At 43.3% G+C, this 20,282-nt stretch overlaps 1 protein-coding gene across 1 annotated transcript; it reads right to left on the bottom strand.

Moving 5' to 3' along the window:
- Positions 1-3,564: 3,564 nt before the first annotated feature.
- On the bottom strand, positions 3,565-19,728 carry PRAP1 (proline rich acidic protein 1). The gene is made up of 5 exons (XM_077281304.1): positions 19,602-19,728; positions 17,776-17,836; positions 11,743-11,786; positions 6,004-6,086; positions 3,565-3,827 (listed from the first exon to the last, which is right to left on the bottom strand). The coding sequence occupies exons 1-5, from the start codon at positions 19,607-19,609 to the stop codon at positions 3,688-3,690; spliced, it is 336 nt and encodes a 111-aa protein (XP_077137419.1). The 5' UTR covers positions 19,610-19,728; the 3' UTR covers positions 3,565-3,687.
- Between the last annotated feature and the right edge of the window lie 554 nt (positions 19,729-20,282).

Here is a 20,282-nt window from a genome sequence, read left to right as displayed (position 1 = left end):
GATGATTAGCTCCCTCGAGCCAATGTCGCCACTCCTCAAATGCCCACTTCATAGCCAAAAGCTCCCGATTACCGACATCATAATTCCGCTCGGCAGGCGAAAACTTTCTTGAAAAGAAAGCACATGGCTTCATCACAGAGCCATCGGAGCTTCTCTGTGACAAAACAGCCCCCGCTCCAATCTCGGAAGCATCAACCTCCACCTGGAAGGGAAGTGAGACATCTGGCTGACATAAGACCGGAGCCGAAGAAAACCGACGCTTCAGCTCCCGAAAGGCCTCCACAGCCGCAGAGGACCAATTAGTAACATCAGAACCTTTCTTGGTCAAATCCGTCAAAGGCTTAACAACACCAGAAAAATTAGCTATGAAGCGACGGTAAAAATTAGCAAAACCCAAGAACTTCTGAAGACTCTTAACAGATGTAGGCTGCGTCCAGTCATGAATAGCCTGAACCTTGACTGGGTCCATCTCAATAGTAGAAGGAGAAAAAATGAAACCCAAAAAAGAAATCTTCTGGACTCCAAAAAGACATTTTGAGCCCTTCACAAATAAAGCATTGTCACGCAGGACCTGAAAGACCATCCTGACCTGCTTAACATGAGACTCCCAATCATCCGAAAAAACCAGAATATCATCTAGATACACAATCATAAACTTATCCAGATATTCACGGAAGATGTCGTGCATAAAGGACTGAAAGACTGAAGGAGCATTAGAAAGTCCAAAAGGCATCACCAAGTACTCAAAATGGCCTTCAGGCGTATTAAATGCAGTTTTCCATTCGTCACCCTGTTTTATACGCACAAGGTTATACGCACCACGAAGATCTATCTTGGTGAACCAACTAGACCCCTTAATGCGAGCGAACAAATCAGTTAACAATGGCAAAGGATACTGAAATTTGACTGTGATTTTATTCAAAAGGCGATAATCAATACAAGGTCTCAGGGAACCATCCTTCTTAGCCACAAAAAGAATCCTGCATCAAGAGGGGATGAGGACGGGCGAATATGTCCCTTCTCCAAAGACTCCTTTATATAACTCCGCATGGCAGCATGTTCCGGCACAGATAAATTGAAAAGTCGTCCCTTAGGAAACTTACTACCAGGAATCAACTCTATAGCACAATCACAGTCCCTATGAGGAGGTAGAGAATTGAGTTTGGGCTCCTCAAATACATCCTGGTAGTCTGACAAAAACGTAGGGACTTCAGAAGGAGTGGACGAAGCAATTGACACCACAGGAGCGTCACCATGAATTCCCTGACAACCCCAACTTGACACAGACATAGCTTTCCAATCCAGGACTGGATTATGAGTCTGCAACCATGGTAGACCCAACACGACAACATCATGCAAATTATGCAATACAAGAAAGCGAATCACCTCCTGATGAACAGGAGTCATGCACATGGTCACTTGTGTCCAGTACTGAGGTCTATTCGAAGCCAATGGTGTAGAATCAATTCCCCTTAGTGGAATAGGGAATTTTAAAGGCTCCAAATCAAAACCACAGCACCTGGCAAATGACCAATCCATAAGACTCAGGGCAGCACCTGAATCTACAAAAGCATTAACCGGGTAAGATGACAGGGAACAAATCAGGGTAACAGACAAAATGAACTTAGGCTGTAAAGTACCAATGGTGACAGATTTATCAACCTTTTTTTTGCGCTTAGAGCATGCTGAGATAACATGAGCTGAGTCACCACAGTAAAAGCACAACCCATTTTGCCGTCTATAACTTTGCCGTTCACTTCTGGTCAGAATTCTGTCACATTGCATAGATTCAGGTGTCTGTTCAGAAGACACCGCCAAATGGTGCACAGGTTTGCGCTCCCGCAAACGCCGATCAATCTGAATGGCCAGAGTCATTGACTCATTCAGACCTGCAGGCGTAGGGAACCCCACCATGACATTTTTAATGGTTTCAGAAAGACCTTCTCTGAAATTTGCAGCCAGGGCACACTCATTCCACTGAGTAAGCACCGACCATTTCCGAAATTTCTGGCAGTACACCTCTGCTTCATCTTGCCCCTGCGAGAGGGCCAATAACGCTTTTTCAGCCTGGTTCTCAAGATTAGGTTCCTCATAGAGCAATCCAAGGGCCAGAAAAAAACGCATCCACACTAAGCAATGCAGGATCCCCTGGCGCCAATGCGAAAGCCCAATCTTGAGGGTCACCCCGCAAAAAAGAAATGATAATTTTAACTTGCTGAACGGAATCACCAGAGGAACGAGATTTCAAAGAAAGATACAACTTACAATTGTTCCTAAAATTCAGGAACCTAGATCTATCTCCAGAAAACAACTCCGGAATAGGGATTCTAGGCTCAGACATAGGACTGTGAACAACAAAATCTTGAATACTTTGAACCCTAGCAGCAAGATGATCCAGACTGGAAGCCAAGCTCTGGACATCCATGTCAGCAGCTGAACTCAGAGCCACACCAAGATTAAGAGGAGGAAAGAAGCTAGCCACAGCAGCTAGACACACGGCAAAAAAAAAAAAAAAAAATTTCTCAAGGCTTCTTTTCTCCTGCTTCTGCCATGAAATTAACACTTTGATGGCCGGCTGTACTGTAATGATCCTTAGTGGCTGAGGATCACAAATAGACCAGCAAGTGAATAAACTTAAAACTAGCTCTAGGGAGATGGTAACTGGACTGATCGCAAATCTGAACCTATCCAACACAACTAGAGGTAGCCGGTGAACGTGCCTAAAAAATTTCCTAGACGTCTCGAGCCAGCCTGAGGAACTAGCTACCCCTAAAGAGAAAGAAAGACCTCGCTTGCCTCCAGAGAAATAATCCCCAAAGATATAGAAGCCCCCAACAAATATTAACGGTGAAGTAAGAGGAAGGCACATACGCAGGGATGAAATCAGATTTAGCAAAAGAGGCCCACTAGTACTAGAAAGCAGAAAATAGAGCAGGGGTCTATGCGATCAATAAAAAACCCTTACAAAATATCCATCCTGAGATTTCAAGAACCCACGCACCGACTCACGGTGTGTGGGGAGAAACTCAGTCCACTAGAGCAACCAGCAAGCCAGGGAATCACATTTTAGCAATCTGGACAAGAAAACATAATAAACACTGCTGATCAAAAAATGAGCAAACAAAACTTAGCTTGTCCTGGATGGACTGGGAGCAAGGTAGTCAGAAGGAACCTGAGTAGCACTGATTACATCGACAGCCGGCAACAAGTGGCAGTGAAACAGAGCTATATAGGAACCTCCCAGAGGATAACGAACCAGCTGATAGCCAGAGACCAGCAGGACAACCAACAAAGCCACCAGGGGGAGCCCAAAGCAAAAGTCACACCATACCACCAGTGACCACAAGAGGGAGCCTGAAAACAGAGTTCACAACACTGAGGTCAAGTTGACAGCCAATGCCTGACACCTGGAGCAGCACAGATCCCGCACAGATAAACATGCCCCGGTTCCCAGACTGCAGTACACACCACACTGCTGAGGACTTGTTATTAGTAATAGTCAGCAGCACCATTTACTGCCATCATTATCACTTCACCGAGTGACAGATTACACATATGGAGCCATTGTGTTTAATTCTGATTTTTTTATGTAGTTATAAAGGACAAAGGCAGGAAAAGACTCATCACATCCATATAGACAGATAATGGGGCAGACTCCATACATGGCGGCCTCCTGGTCTATGTAAGTTAGTGCGGGTGGTACAGGTGGTCTCGATCTTCTTCTGGTCCCTTGAGGACTTCCTTAGCCTGCATTCTTAGTTTCTGTCCCGGTAAATTTTGCTGGTCGTAGCCTCGTGCATGATGGAGGTGGTCCCGGTCCTCTTCAGCTGAAATGCAGTAATATTAAATATGAGTGTTCTCGCCAGCAGTGCTGCACATTTTACTTCTAAACTAGATGTTCCCAAAAGATGGGTGACACATAATGTAATACCTGCATTTCTTCATCTCCTCAGTAGTTGCATAGCACTTTTGTAGTTTTCCAGCCAGTGGCTGCCACTAGGGGGCGCTGAACGTGAATGCAAAGACAGCGCCCTCTAGTGGCATCTGTGGGTAGACAGTATGTTATCACTGAAATTTTACTGCTTAAAAAATAAAGTGGCCATCCTGTAGCTCTGACTCCTTTAATGTCTTTACGCACACGGACATAACTGTATGTCCTCACTGGGATCCTCCTGCATGGAGCCCGCTCAGTCGCTACAGCTTGTGCAGAATCGGCATCACGGGCCGCTAACAAGTTGTTATGGCAGGTGAGGATTACTGCCCTTGTGGTACTTCTACACAAAAGCGCATCATTTTCACTTATACTCGTTGGCCACCATTTTGCTGAATCATACAGTGCCAAAACTACGCTGCTCCTCTCTGGGCATTCCGGTAGCTCGCCCTCCCCCATACGGTTCTCAGTGCCTTTCCTTACTGCTGCCGCACTAAAATCCCAGGAATCTTCATGCTGAAACCCCAGGGATGTCTCAGGTCTAGTTGCAGTCTAGAGTGCACCACGTAAGGTCACCGTGCCGTGACCTTAAGACGGCCATTCTTGCCCCTGACCAAGCATGAAGATGCCGGTGGTTTCAGTGTGCGGTGGTGGTAAGTAGAGATGTTGAGGACCTACGGAGATGTGAGCGGAGACTTGTAGTTGGGGTTTTTTCTAGACATCTAATGTTTATTTATCCCTGGAGTCTCTCCAGAACCCAGTGCCTAATAACAGACATTCAATTTGAGGAGAATAAATTTGCTGCAAATAGAATTTCTTGAAAAATTTGGCCTTAAAGTCCTTTTTTTATTTTATGTAGGATCCTTAGCCTGTCAAGAAAGGGTTGCCTAGTAATTTACAATCACTGTAAAGAAACAGTCATCCTCCTCATTATCATCATCCTCATCCTCCTCCCATCAAAGCTTTTATCCTCTTAATATATTGCAATCATCCTTTAATACTGCACTGTGCACTCACAATTGCTCATTTTTCCTTTCTACCAAATAATTCTCCTCTTTTCCATTAGGCCTATGACATCACATGATTAATAACTGATGAGCTGAATCCTTCTAAGCTCTGTGTAGAAACAGGAGGTCATTGTCTGTATGAGTCTTCATTGAAAAGCTGAGTCAGGAGTGGGATGACTCTTGCAGGACAAGAGACTTCCTGTTTCTTCATAGAGCAGAGAAAAGAGAAGAATTGTCTGGGTAAAAAGGCAAAATGAGCAATTGTAAGAGCACAATGCTGTATAATATGATGAATGCAATATATTAAGGGGCTGGCTGCCTCCTTCTTGTCTCTGCATCAGACATCGAATTTTGAAAAAAATCTGTTTTCTCCGGAATATAATTTTTTTGCCATCCACTCTACACAAATTCAGTAAAATGGCTGCCAACTGGTGGTCATTATACTGAAACAATGAGAGTTGGCCGCTGTCCGGTCCTTCCCAGCTCTTCTTTTCATTTTCCCCCATCACACACATCTTCAGTCTTTATTAATCAACGCCATGGCTTTTAGTGAGAATAAGGTCTCTGATATCACTGTGCACCATGCTGTTCCAGGACACATCGCAATGTGCGCCCTGAGGCACCAACAACAATTTGAGGCGACGCACTTCACAATGTCAAGACGTGAGCTACGACAGCATGATGCGCAGTGAGAAAATTTTTCGCGCGAATTAGGGAAAAGAAAAAAAATTGCCGCAAAGGAGCAAGCGAGGGTGGCCAGACAGGACAGTGAGTTATTACATTATTTTTTACATCCTCCATTTATTATAATCTGAGCATAATAAGGAACATTCAATTTGCACTTAGTAATTTCGATGCAAATCAAATTTCCCTAAGAAATTATCAGGATTTGCCGACTCGATCATCTCTGGTAAAAACAATTTCTTCGTTTTAGTTCTACATAAATTTATTCTCCGCTGTTTCTTCGGATATTATAATCTGGAAGTTCTGCCATGGAGATAAGAAGTTATTCACATACGGCGTCAACAAAGCAAAGTATCGTCTCCCACATTTGGTTTCTGTTACCTTTTGGAATTCTGATGTCGGAATCGGAGGCCACTGCGGTGTCGTCCTTCACAGGCGGCTCGATGGCCAATAATCCTCGCTCACTGGAAATGGACAAACGCAGCCGTTCTTACAATCATCAGGACATTTCTATGTAGGGTGACGGCTACATGTAACATGTACGGACATAGCTGTCATATCGGTTCCATTGCTTGGGACCTTCTCTGAGAGCTCGGACCGGGCACATCCGTTCATTACATGGACAACCATTCAAATTATTATTGTCTTGATATGGATTTCAGAGGATAATCTGGTTTTAATAAATTAGTTTTAATAAAAGTTTTATATTGTTACAATTTACAGTTGTGGCCAAAAGTATTGATTTCGGACACAAATTTAGTTTTTTACAGGTTACTGCTTCAATTTTTATTGTGGGAATTTGCATCTACTCTACAATGTTACGGGGAATGATCAAATGAGTTGTAAAAAAATAACTAAGTTATTTCTGGCCATGAAAATGAACTTTATCAAAATCCCAACATTTCGGGTAAATTTGATATCGATCTATCACACTGATGGAATTATAAGAACAGACTAGATGCCTTAAAGCTGGTCTGGTTCTTAAAATTGCAGTCTTCATCTGTTTGCACATTTCCTCGAAGATAAACATGGCTGTCATCATTACTTTGCGTCAACGGTCTTTACAGGTAAGGACATTGCTGATTGTAAGATTGTCCTTAAATTAACTATTTTTTTTCAGATAATCAAGAACTTCAAAGAGGGAAGTTCATTTGCTGTGAAGAAGTCTTCAGGGAATGCAAGAAAGTCCAGCAAGTGCCAGGACTGTCTCCTAGCAATTTTGTTGAACTGATCTCGTAGCTGAATCCTTTTTAGGATTCAGCTATAGGATCAGTTCAACACAATTGCCAAAGTTGCACAGGACTGGCAGCTGGAAACTAGGGCATCTGTACGTACAGTGAGGAGAAGGCTTTTCGAGACTGGTCTGGTGGCAAGAAAGGCAGCAATGAAGCCAGTTCTCTCTAAGAAGAACATCAAGGACAGACTGACATTCTGCAGGGAGAACAGGGATTGAGCCGTTAAACAATGCAGCATTCTCTGATGGAGCCGCTTCACGTTGTTTGGGTCTATCATGAGTTCTGTCTCATGCCTACCGTAAAGCATCATGAGACCCTTCGTGTGTGGAGTTGCTTTTCATCCAAATGGCCTCACTCACTATTTTTCTGAGGAACACTGCCATGAATAAGGAACTGGATCTAAGCCACTTCCAAGAGCAACTTCTTCCAACGATCCAGGAGCAATATGAGGATGAATAATGACTTTTCAGCATGATAGAGACCAAGTCACAATTCAAACCTAATAACTAAGTGGTTCGCTGAACCTGAACAGTGAAGTTTTTGATCCATAACCAGGAAACTCTACAGATGTTAATTCCATTGTGAACTTTTGCTGAATCTTCCAAAAGTAGGTAGAGAAACTAAAACCTAAAAATTGTGATAAACTCCAAGCACTGATTAGACAAGAATGGGTGGTCATCAGTCACAATTTGGCCCAAAATCTGATATCCAGTTGCTGGGGCAAAGGGCAGAAGTCTGGAAAAATAAGGGTCAACAAAAGAGGTGAGCTGTTAGATGCAGGAATTCTTCCTCTGCACAGGATGGATCCCAAGCCTTGTCTTCTCCTGCAGTCTCGACTGCAGTGAATTCTGCTGAGCAAAGACGTCAGTCTCAGCGTCTTGCTCAGACTCGGGCTGTTCACTTAGTTACTGCTGCCTCTTCAGGTTCAGCTATAGTAATGGCAATACTCCGCGGCGAGCAGTCACTCCTGAGACTAAGTCCACATTTCGCTCTACGGAGCATGCTCCTGAGTCAACTTCTCGTTGGTGGTCGCCCGTCACATGCTCAGGTCCTGGTCCGGCGTCGGATTGGCCAGTGAGCAAGGTCCTGTCAGATTGACAAAAGCTATAAAAGGATCTTTGGCATGCCCATCAGTGCGCTAAGACTATTTGTGTTATGTGTGTGGAACACTATGGTGGTGTGGACTAGTTTGTGTGTGTGATCAGGGCAGGCTTTTCGCCTATTAGAATTCCAGCACCTCCGGAGAGGAGTTCGTGTGTATGCACTCGCTGTGTCTGAGTCCACCACCTGTTCCTTTGCCCCAGTGGGGCTTGCTTACGCCTGTGACGGTAACGGGGTACGCGATTAGCGCCATATTCACTCTGCGGCTGTGTGCCAATAAACACAGTCCTGTGGCAGAGCTTTTTCCGTCGCTGTGTGAGATTGGCACAGCCACGTCCTTCTCCACTGAGTGACGCTAACTCAGTGCGAGTCATTTACGTTCCCTGCAAGTATCGCCATTGTCCTTTAGCTGCAGTTTGCCATCTCTGCACAGTGGACCCCGGGTGGCAAACGCACTTTACTATTATATTTTATTTAGTGCGTTCCTCCAACCCTAACATGAGCAGATCGCTTTGTGCAACCATGGTCCACGATTCAGGTCAATGTTCTCTGGCTGTGGACAGGAGCTGTGTGATCTTCCCGAGTTTCCTGGTTCCCCAGCGCTATGTGTAATTTGCAGGCCTGGTGTGACGTTATCTGCGCACGACATAGATGACATCTCGTCAGCCCGGGTAATCATAAGCCGATCCTGGGTTCCCAGAAGGTAAGGAAATCCGCGGAGCTCCTATCCACAGCCAGAGAGCATTGACCTGGACCATAGACCATGGTTGCGTGAACTGATCTACTCATCTCTAGTCAGCACTGGAAATATTGAGCCTTTACATAAGTTTCATAGATGTTCAGAGAAAACAAACTGTGCCCAAAGATACCTGTGGGGCAGGGTAGCAGTGATGAAGATGCGTGCTTCAGACAAACATGACCTGAAGCATGTGACTTCTGGGGGCATGGCCTAAGTCTGGAGAGCTAGGAGGAGAAGGAAAACTCCATCCAGATTAACCCTAAACATACCTTTTCCCACAAGCTAGGCAAACCATGACACTTCCATATTGCATCGGTCACGAGGCTTCTCCTCGCTGGCCTCCCATAATTGATAAGTCTCTTATACATAGGGACAGACCCTGACGGTGAGGTCCACCTCGGTGAGCCATGACTTTTTCCTCCTTCATTACAGCCGTGTGAGGGCTTCTTGTTTCTGGGCCGAGTTGTAATTTTAGGCAGCACCTTTCAATGTACTTAAAATCAGGGAAAAAAAACAAGTGGAGTGAAAAAAAAAGCAGAATTCAACCTTAGTATTTTAGATTTCCTTTTTACATCTTTTATGTGTGGCAAAAATGACCTGGCAATATGATTCTCGAGGTCAATATGATTATGGTGATAGAAAGCTTCTAGAAGTTTTTTTATTATTATTTAAGTGATTAAAAAAATTCTGAATACTAAAAAAAAAATATTTTGGGATACATATGACATCTTCATCACTTTTTGGTGTGAGAACTAGAAATATGGCAATTCTGGCATTTTAATTTTTTTTTTTTTTAATACAAAATATTTCCTTTTTTATTTTTTTCCTAATTTGAAAAAAGGCATTAATTTAATGTTTATATTTTAACACTTTTTTAAAACATTTATTAATTTTCAGTTGGGGATGTGAAAATTACCTCATTTAAAAATTCATGGCAGCAACACATCTCAGAAGAGTTGGTACAGAGTTAGCAAAAGGCTGAAAAGGTTGTCCTAATGAAAAACACGTAGAGGGTCAATTTTCAATTAATTAAGAGAGGCAGAGTCTCTCAGAAGTAAAAGGTGGTCGGAGGTCACCAATCTGTGAACACTGTCTGAAAATTGCAGAACTATTTCTGAAGAATGTTCAGCGTAAAATATTAATATGACTTGGACTATCCCACCATCTACAGCACATGATATCATCTAAAAAGGAACAGATTCTGGAGAAATCCATGTACAAAAGGGACAAGGCTGAACTTCAATATCAGATGCTTGTCATCTGCGGGTCTTTAGGTGGCACTGCATTAAATAGAAGCATGATTGAGTCATGGGAATCACTATATGGGCTGTGGAATACTTCCAGATATCATTGTCAAAATGGAAAACTGTTCTGTGGTTGGATGAATCAAACTTTGAAATTTCATATGGAAACCAAGGACATCTTGTTCTGCAAACTAAAATGGAGAGGGACCATCCAGCTTGTTATCGAGGAGTGGAACCATCCAGCCTGTTATAGTAGACATGGATCTTCCAGCTTGTTATCGTAGACAGGGATCATCCAGTTTATTATCGAGGAGCGGGACCATCTCGCTTGATATCATAGACAGGGATCATCCAGCTTGTTATCGTAGACAGGGATCATCCAGCTTGTTATCGTAGACAGGTATCATCCAGTTTATCGAGGAGAGGGACCATCTAGCTTGTTATCGAGGAAAAGGACCATCCAGCTGATTATCAGCAGACAATTCTAAATCTCTGATGTATGGGGGGCATTAGTGCTAATGGCAGGGGCAGCACACACATGAGAAGTGCCATCGATGCTGAATATTATATAGAGGTGATAGAACAACGTCTGCTCCATCCAGGCATCTATTCCAGGGAAAACTTTGTATATTTCAGCAGGGCAAAATAAGAGTCTAGGGGCTCGAATTGGCCGCCTGCAGTCCGGACCTTTCACCAATAGAAAACATTTGGCGCATTATGAAATGAAAAATCTGGCAAAGATCCCAAACTGAGGAGGAATGAAATCTATCATCAGACAAGAAGACGACAATGTTTGTCACACAAGTCGTGACATTGTCTCCACACTTCCCTGACATTTACAGACTGTTGTAAGGAGGAAGGGGGCGCTGCACAATGGTCATAAACGTGGACATGGCCTACCACAACTTTTTTAGATTTGTTTCTGCCGCCAATTGTTAAATGAGATAATTTTGTCAAATATAATAGAAAAATGTCCAACGTTCAACTTCTGATCTGTTCTATGTTCTCTTGTGAGTAAATTAAAGCTAAAAGACCTTTCCACATCATCACATTCTTGTTTTCTTTACATTTTACACAAGTTTTTTGGAATTGGGCTTGTATATCATCTAGAGAGAATAAGGTTCCAACAATATTATAGAACGGATTCTTTCCTGTAAGAGTAGCAAGACTATGGATGCTTTACTGTACAAGTAGTGAGAAGGAATACTTCATAGCTTATTGGATTTATTGTAGGTTATTGTTAGTATTGGGATATCCACTGAGTATCTATATTACTTGTATTATCATTTGTAGGCTACTTTGAATACTTTACTGTCAGAGCAGAGAGACCCTGGAACTGTCCGCTACATGGTTAGAGGTGGTCTAAGGGGTACAGTTTGCAAATCAGGACAAGTTGACAACGAGATTTATAGGCCAAGCATTGCTCCCTTGGGAGTATAAATAAGCAAATAGCCACTTCAGGAAAGACGACAACAGGAACTCGATCTTAAAAGGCAATACTGACCCTTTAAAGGGCCTTTCCGCAGAACTTAAGATAGGAAGCCCAACCAGCAAATCAATTCACAGACAGATTTCTGGCCTCTCACCGACTTCTGCTATTCACTGATGAGGGGCAACAACACCGAAATGCGTGTCTGTATATGGAGTTCCTGGTTGGCCTTCTACAGTAAGATTGTGTCTGTCTGTCCTCGCCCATGGTCGGATGTCCTGACTGGTGACCACGGTTGTCTCAATAAGGCGATGCCATTAATATAGTCTAGTAAGGAATACTAAGCAGATAACAGGCGTCCTGCAGACTTACATGTCACGCTTCATGGCTCTCTGCTTCTCTTCTTCTGTCAGAGCCTGGAAAGAAAAAGTCATTCCCTTATAGTAAGAGTATTAACCCCTTGACGACCTTGGAATTTTCTGTTTTTGAGTTTCCGTTTTTTCCTCCCGTTCTTCCCAGAGCAATAACTTTTTTATTTTTCGATTAATATGGCCATATGAAGGCTTGTTTTTTCCGGGACGAGTTGTACTTTTGAACGACATCATTGATTTTACCATATCCTGTACGAGAAAACGGGAAAAAAATTCCAAATGCGATGAAATTGCAAAAAAAGTCCAATTCCACAATTGTTTTTTGGATTTTTTTTTACCATGTTCATTAAATGCTAAAACTGACCTGCCATTATGATTCTCCAGGTCATTACGAGTTCGCAGACATCAAACATGTATAGGTTTTTTTTTATTTAAGTGGTAAAAAAATCCAAAGTTTGTAGAAAAAAAATTGCGCCATTTTCCGATACTCGTAGCGTTTCCATTTTTCGATACTCGTAGCGGTTCCATTTTTCGATACTCGTAGCGGTTCCATTTTTCAATACTCGTAGCGTTTCCAATTTTCTGGGTCTGGGTGAGGGCTCAATTTTTGCGTGCTGAGCTGACGTTTTTATTGATACCATTTTGGGGTAGATACGATCTTTTGATCGCCAGTTATTGCTTTTTAATGCAATGTTACGGCTACTAAAAAAAGTAATTCTGGCATTTTGATTTTTCTCATTCTGCCGTTTACCAATCGGATTAATTCTTTTTATATTTTGATAGATCGAGCGATTTTGAACTTGACGATACCAAATATGTGGGGTTTTTGTTTTATTTTGAATGGGGCGAAGGGGGGTGATTAGAACTTTTTGAATTTTTTAAATATTTTTAAAACCTTTTTTACACTTTTCACTTGCTTCAATAATCTCCATGGGAGACTAGAAGCTGCGATTATCAGATCGCATGTGCTACGCATAGCAGGGCTTCAGCTGCAGTCCTGCTATGTGTAGCTCAAATGCTCATCATAGGGGTCTTCTGCAGACCCGGCTTGTCATGCCAACCCCATCGCGACCCGGGATCATGTGACAGGGGTGCCGATGGGCAAGTCTTATGATGTGCTTCCAGCACGGCCTTGTTAAACACCCCTATCAGAGATTGACAGCAGCATTTCACATGTTAGGGGCACAAGACAGCTGATCAGATGTGGGCTCAGTGCTGGAGCTGGCCTCAAAGAGGTCGTAAAGAGATTAATGGGAACCTGACGGCTAAGAACCTCGGACAGCAAATGTCAGACACCGGCTCTATCATTCCAGCCAGGTATGTTTTACTCTGACACTGCGGCATTTCAGGGAAAACAAACATTTGCTGCACCACTCCAGCATCTTTTTTTATTTCAGCACTGGATTGGTGCTTCTAATGTAAGGTCCTTTCATCCAATCTGATAGCCACCAACCGCTGTCTTTGCCTTCTTTCGCCGCTTCTCCCAATGGTCTCAGGCGGTTTGTGACGAGACAGAAGGCACAACTGAATACAAGACTATGAGAGCCGCGTTCTGGCCATGTTCTGGCTCTCATAGACTTGCATTGAGAGCTTGTGATGTAACTTCTGACTTCCAGCCATTCAGAAGGTTAGGTCACAGGTTGGCGTCACAGGACTGAGGTGCCACCAAAAAAAGGTGAAGACGCTAGAGGGTGAGTATAAGTCAGGGGGCATGGACCTTAGTTTAGTATTCAAACCCACATGACTGGTGCTTTAAAAGCGGAGATCATGCTGCTCAGATGATTGGTCCCTGGGAGCTTCTACGTGCCCTTCATCTCTTGAGTGACAGGACTCACATACAGCGACTTAGAAAAGTATTCATACCTCATTAACTTTTCCACATTTTTTGACGTTGCACCCACAAACTTAAATGTATATTATTGCCATTTTATGTGACACCAACACTAAGTATCAAGTATTCGTGACGTATAAAGGAAATGACAGAGTTTCCTAATTATTTTAGAAATAAAAATCTGAAAATGGTGAGGTGTTTTTTTTCCCCCACCGCCCACCCTGAGTCAATATTTTATAGGGCCACCTCTTCCCACTGCAGCCTTTTGGGGTCTGTCTCTCCGGCTTTGCACATCTAGAGGTGACATTTTGCCCTTTCTTCTATGCCCCCTCACTCTTGCTCAGTGACATTGGATGGAGACGTCTGTGAACATTATTTCTCATGTCTTTTCACAAGATTCCCTGGGATTTGGTTCTGGACTGTGACTGCGCCATTCACACACATGAATATGCTCTGACCTAAACCCTCCATTGTAGCTCTGGCAGGATGATGAGTGTCGTTCTTCTGCTGGAAGGTGAACCTACGCCCCAATCTCAAGTCTTCTGCAGCCTCTAACAGGTTTTACTCCAGGATTGCCTTCTATTTAGCGCCAGCCATTTTCCCATCACCTCTGAACAGCTTCTCTGCCCCTGCTAAAGAAGAAAAGCCTCCCCACAGTAGAATGCTGCCACCACCATGTGTGACGTTGGGTATGGTGTTTTCAGGGTGATGTGCAGTGTTAGTACTCCATCACACACAGCGTTTTCCATTTAGCGTACAAAGTTCTCCTTTCATCTCATCTGACCAGAGCCCCTTCTTCCAAATGCTCATTGTGTCGCCTACATGCCTTTTTGCAAACTATAAACAGAACTTCCTCTGACTTTCAAAAATGTCTTTCTTCTTGACACTCCTCCATAAAGGCCAGCTTTGTGGAGCATATCACTAGTTGCCCTGTGGACAAATTCTCCCCTTAAGCTATGGATCTCTGCAGCTCCCCAGTGACCATGGGCATCTTGGCTGCTTCTCTAATAAGTTCTCTCCTTGCTTGGGATGTCAGTTTTGGGAGAAGGCCATGTCTTGCGAGGTTTGCAGTTGTACCATACTCCTTCCATTTTTTGATGATAAATTGGGCAGTACTCCATGAAATATTCAGAGCTTGGGCTATTTTTTATAACCTAACCCTGCTTTACTTGTCTCTATCACTTTATCCCTGACCTGTCTGGTGAGCTCCTTGGTTTTTATGATGGTATTTGATCACTAATGTTCGCACACAAACCTCTGAGGCCTTGACAGAACAGCTGTTGTTATACTGAGAAGAAATCACACCAAGGTGGACGCAATGTACTAATTATGTGACTTCTGGAGACATTTGGTCCCTAAGGATGTTATTTAGGGGCATCAAACCATAGCTGGTCTGAATACAAATGCACCTCACAATACTCAGATTTTTATTTTTAAAATAATTAGAAAACCTTGTGTTAAGGGTCGAGTTCCCGCCTCTGCACAGGGAGAATCTCGGGGCATCTCCTCTGCGGTCTCCCATTCCTCTCCAGCCACAGTGGAGCCTGCTCAGCAGAGACGTCGGCCCCAGCGTCTGGCTCAGCCTGATACTGTGTGCATGGTTTCTGCTGTTTTCCCAGGCTCAGCCATTGTAGCCAGTACTGGTCAGCGGCGAGCAGACATCTCTGGGACATGCCCAGGGTAAGACCTCTCATTGGAGGTCAGGGGTCACATGCTCAGGTACTGCTGCAGCTCCCATTGGTTCTCTAGGACGGTCCTGAAGTTGCTCTGGTATTGTAACAGCTTCCATTGGTCCTCTAGGAAGGTCCTGAAGCTGCTGCAGCTATAAAGGGTTTGCATGGCCATGCGCTAGTGTCACTTCATGTTATGAGCTTGCTAATTGTGGTTGCGCCTGTGTTTGTATTCAGGGATCGGCTGAAATAAGCCCCTAGAATACCGGCACCTCCGGTGAGGAGTTTGTATGATTGTATTCAGGGACCCGGCTGAAATAAGCCCCTAGAATACCGACACCTCCGGTGAGGAGTTTTTGTGTGCGTGACCACTGACTGCCCACAGCTCAGCAGTTAGTTGTGTTCCCCTGTGACGCTAACAGTGCACAGCGTGTTCTTTTCTGTGTGACTCAGTGAAGTAACTGAGTTCACTTATACCGCCATACAGTGCCGTCATTTTCTAGCAGCAGGTTGTCTCCTGCACAGTGGACCCCAGGCTGCGAACGCACCAATTATAACATCCATATTACCTCGGTGTGTTCCGCCAGTCCTCACACATTGTATCATTTCCTTTACACATCACAAATACTCACTACTTTGTGTTGTATCACATAAAATCCCAATAAAATACATTTAAGTTTGAGGATGTAATGTGAAAAAATTTGTAAAAGTTAACAGGGTATGAAATTGTTTTCAATATACCGTAAATAGAGACATTTGTTACTCAAGGGGAGAAGCACTGCGACCAACCTCATGGACTGGTCATCCGATTGGCGTGCTCCTCAGTCTGCTTTTAAATGGATGTTTTTCTATTAAGTTCTCCAGAGCCAGAGTAAAACATGTCTGGCCACAATTATAAAGCCAGTTTCTTACTCGTGTCCCCGAGGATCTTAGAAGTTGTGAATCTTGTGACCTTTGTCTGAACACTGGATGAATCTGTGTGATATAGGACTCCATGTGCAGTGATCTCCTCATTTTACAGTATTACTCCCAACATTGCAAGTTATCACCCATCATTGCTAGCTCAGTTCCTTACACACCCAGTGTGTGGCCTAGATTGTCACATTCCCTGTGACTGGCTTCACTACTGACTGCTGGCACTCTAACTAGGAAGTCACTCTCTTCTTACTCCCAAAGCACCTCTAAAGTGCAGGGCTGATTAACTCTCCCATGTCCTGTCCTTCAATGTTACCTTCACTTCTCCCCCAGTACAATTCCATAGGAGGCAGTAATCATACATTAATCATACATCAAACAGGAACATAGCAGAGTACAGCAGAATATCACATTGCAATAGCAAAACCACGATGGCAACGTCTTCAGTGGGTGGCAGCCATCTTTTCTCTCCTTTACACAGTCACAATGTAACTGGTTTCATGAGAACTTGAAGCAGAATGTCTGTATCTGTATATAGCTCTTTCCTCCTCTTTGTCTGTGCCTGCCTCTAACTTGTCCTCCTCCTGTCTTTAGCTCCTCCTTCCTCTGTAGCTCCTCCTTTGTCTGCCTATAGCTCCTCCCTCCTCTGTCTGTGGCTTCCTCTAGCTTCTCCTCCTGTCTTCAGCTCCTCCTTCCTCTGTAGCTCCTCCTTTGTCTGCCTATAGCTCCTCCCTGCTCTCTGTGGCTGCCTCCAGATTGTCCTCCTCCTGTCTTTAGCTCCTCCGTCCTCTGTAGCTCCTCATTTGCCTATAGCTCCTCCCTCCTTTTTGTCTGTGGCTGCCTCCAGCTTCTTCTCCTCCTGTCTTCAGCTCCTCCTTCCTCTGTAGCTCCTCCTTTGTCTGGCTATAGCTCCTCCCTCCTCTGTGGCTGCCCCTAGCTTGTCCTCCTGTATTTAGCTCCTCCTTTGTCGGCCTATAGCTCCTCCCTCCTCTGTGGCTTCCTCTAACTTGTCCTCCTGTCTTTAGCTCCTCCTTCCTCTGTAGCTCCTCCTTTGTCTGCCTATAGCTCCTCCCTCTGTCTATGGCTGCCTCTAGCTTGTCCCCCTCCTGTCTTTAGCTCCTCCTTCCTATGTAGCTCCTCCTTTGTCTGCCTATAGCTCCTCCCTCCTCTGTATATGGCTGCCTCTAGCTTGTCCTCCTCCTGTCTTTAGCTCCTCCTTCCTCTGTCGCTCCTCCTTTGTCTACCTACAGCTCCTCCCTCCTCTGTATATGGCTGCCTCTAGCTTGTCCTTCTCCTGTCTTTAGCTCCTCCTTCCTCTGTCGCTCCTCCTTTGTATGCCTCCAGCTCCTCCCATCTGTCTCTAGTTCCTCCTCCTCTTTCTCTAGCGCCTCCATAAAACTTTAAAAGCACTAACTGTCATTTTTCCTATCTCAGTAATGGCAAAATCTGACTGCACTAAATATAGAGTTCAGAAAGTAAAAGATCAGTCGAGAAGGAGGAAGGAGCAGATTTCTCTGATCTATTAGACATTTTCTTATTTTCAGCTATTGATTTATGGAAAAACATTAAAACATCAGTTAATGGTGAGTTTACTCTGACTTTTCCGCATGAAGCCTACCTTAGTCGTAGATGAGATCACTGCTAATAACAGCAGAACACAGGACAGTAAGAGCGGGGGTCTGCAACACAAGAGACGATGAGCGAATCCTACAGGTCGTATGGAGACTTTTTCTACCTGCTCAGAAAATGATTAGCAAAGTTAATGGAACCCAATATAGATTTCTGGCAGGAGCAGGTTCCCTTATTACCAGTGCGTGTTTCCCTCTAGGATGTTGTACGTTTCATAAAACAGGAGACCGGGAGCAACGTGACAGATTACTAGTCCCCGACGTGGGACCCCCAACTTCTTCACACTCAGCTCTGTACTAATGGGGGGTCCCTGCCTGTTTGTGTGCAGACCCGGCAGAGATCCGCCCCAGGGACAAGAAGAAATGGGCGAATATATTCTAGAGGACGGGAATGCTACTCCCAACATCACAAAAATCCCCATGGATTCAGGAACATGTTGGCCTCTGGCGGCCATTTTGCTGAACTATGAAGAATCATAAAAAGGTTAAAAATGAAAAGAATATTACGTTACCGCTATAATTATCCATTTAGCGCATTTTTTCCTGTGAATTTTTTCCTGCGAATGGTGTCAGTTTGGGGTACTTTCTGTCATATAGACCCTTCACAGTCACTTCAAATGTAATGTGGTCTCTAAAAAAATGGTTTTGTAAGTTTTGTTAGAAAAATTAGAAATCGGTGGGCAACTTCCAAAAAATGTTATTTAAAAATGTGTTCTGATGTAAAGTAGACATGTGGGGAATGTTATTAACTGTCTTGTGTGATATATCTCTCTGGTTTAAGGGCATAAGAATTCACATTTTGAAAATTTGCAAAATTTTCAACATTTTTTTTTTTTCACAAATAAACGCAAGTCATGTCAAAGAAATTTTACCACTAACGAAGTACAATTTGTCACAAAAGAACAATCTCAGAATCACCGGGATCCGTTGAAACGTTCCAAAGTTATAGCCTCATAAAGGGACAGCGGTCAAAATTGTAAAAATTGGCCCGGTCATTAACGTGAAAACCACCTTGGGGGGTAAAGGGGTTAAACATCCAATTGTGGAGTTTATTTGTATTCCAAGATCTGTCGATTAAAATATACTCTTGTTCGTGGCACAACTCTTTTAAGCACAATAATGGCCATCTGGTCGCCATTTTGCTGAATTTGCATGCAGCGAAGCTCATAAATTCTCGAATGGAATTCTCGCGAATTAAATTTTTTGTCAAATTTTAGGTGAACAGATTGTCTCCTCTTTACTGTTGGAAGAAGTTGTCCTATACATTAGTGTAAAACTTTGCAACATCACAAAGTAATTTTCACCGAATCAGACCCATAATTACACATAATTTCTGGACATCTCTTGTGATTTCTTCCCTGTGTGTATTGTACGGGTTGTTACTAACTGCGGGTGAGAATTTCATGGACAGGACATTTACAAATTGATTTACATAGAAAAATGATTTCCTACATGATAGATTATCCCAACATAGAAAATAATAAACACATAATTAGCTATTCAGTATGTATACATGTATGTGTATATATCATACAGTATATAATATGCAGTAGATCAATGTGTATACTATTAGATATTCACACAGAGGGTGAAATAAGTATTGAACACGTCACTTATTTTCTAAGTTAAACTCGAAGACCTATCGTTTTATGGTGTCCACATTAAATGACCCCATCCTCGTCTCCATCTACTTTTCTTCATGTTTTTATGAAGGAATTTGTTCAGTAAAATAGTAATAAGTAATATTCCCCTCACCGCACAGATGCCCCATAATTCACAAATCTTTACAATCTAAGTTTAATATCTGTATATTTACCTCCTCATGTTGTGTCAGACGGGAGCAAACTTGCCAGTGAGAGCTCGGAGACTGGAGATTCCGCTTTAACTTGAAGACAAAGTTCAACACCAACTTACCATAAGGAACTTTGAACTTGACTTGATAAGAAGTCACCAGGTGACCGCTCTATTGATTTCTGGGAAAAATGGTCGAATGCTGCAGTTTTATTGCGCTGTATACATAACTGATCTAACAATTACTCGTTTTTTACATTGTTTTATGTTTGTGTCAATACTTTCTTAGGCTACTGTCACACATCAGGTTTTTGCCGTCAGGCACAATCCGGCGAGTTTTTTTAAAAAACGGATCCTCTTTTTTTCCGCCGGATCCGTTTTTTTCTCATAGAGTAGTATTAGTGCCGGATTGTGCCTGACGGCCACATGTTTCATCAGTTTTTTGCCGGATCCGTCTAAAATTTGTTTTCTGGGTGCCAGAGAAAATATTCATAGGAACGTTTTTTCTGTTCGGCGAAAAAACGCCAAGCGACGGTTCCAGCGATAAACGGATGAAACTGAGATGTGAAATGATGAATCCGACCTCCGAATCTGGTTTTCCATGCATTCTCCATATAATCATGTAAAATTTCCATTCTGGGGTCTCTCTCTCTCTCACCCGGGTTCATTTTAAAAAAACTAATCCAGCAGCTGTCAGGCAGGATCC

Source organism: Ranitomeya variabilis, chromosome 1, assembly GCF_051348905.1.
Source record: "Ranitomeya variabilis isolate aRanVar5 chromosome 1, aRanVar5.hap1, whole genome shotgun sequence".
Lineage (NCBI taxonomy): Eukaryota > Metazoa > Chordata > Amphibia > Anura > Dendrobatidae > Ranitomeya > Ranitomeya variabilis.
This window is presented reverse-complemented; position numbering and strand designations above follow the sequence as displayed.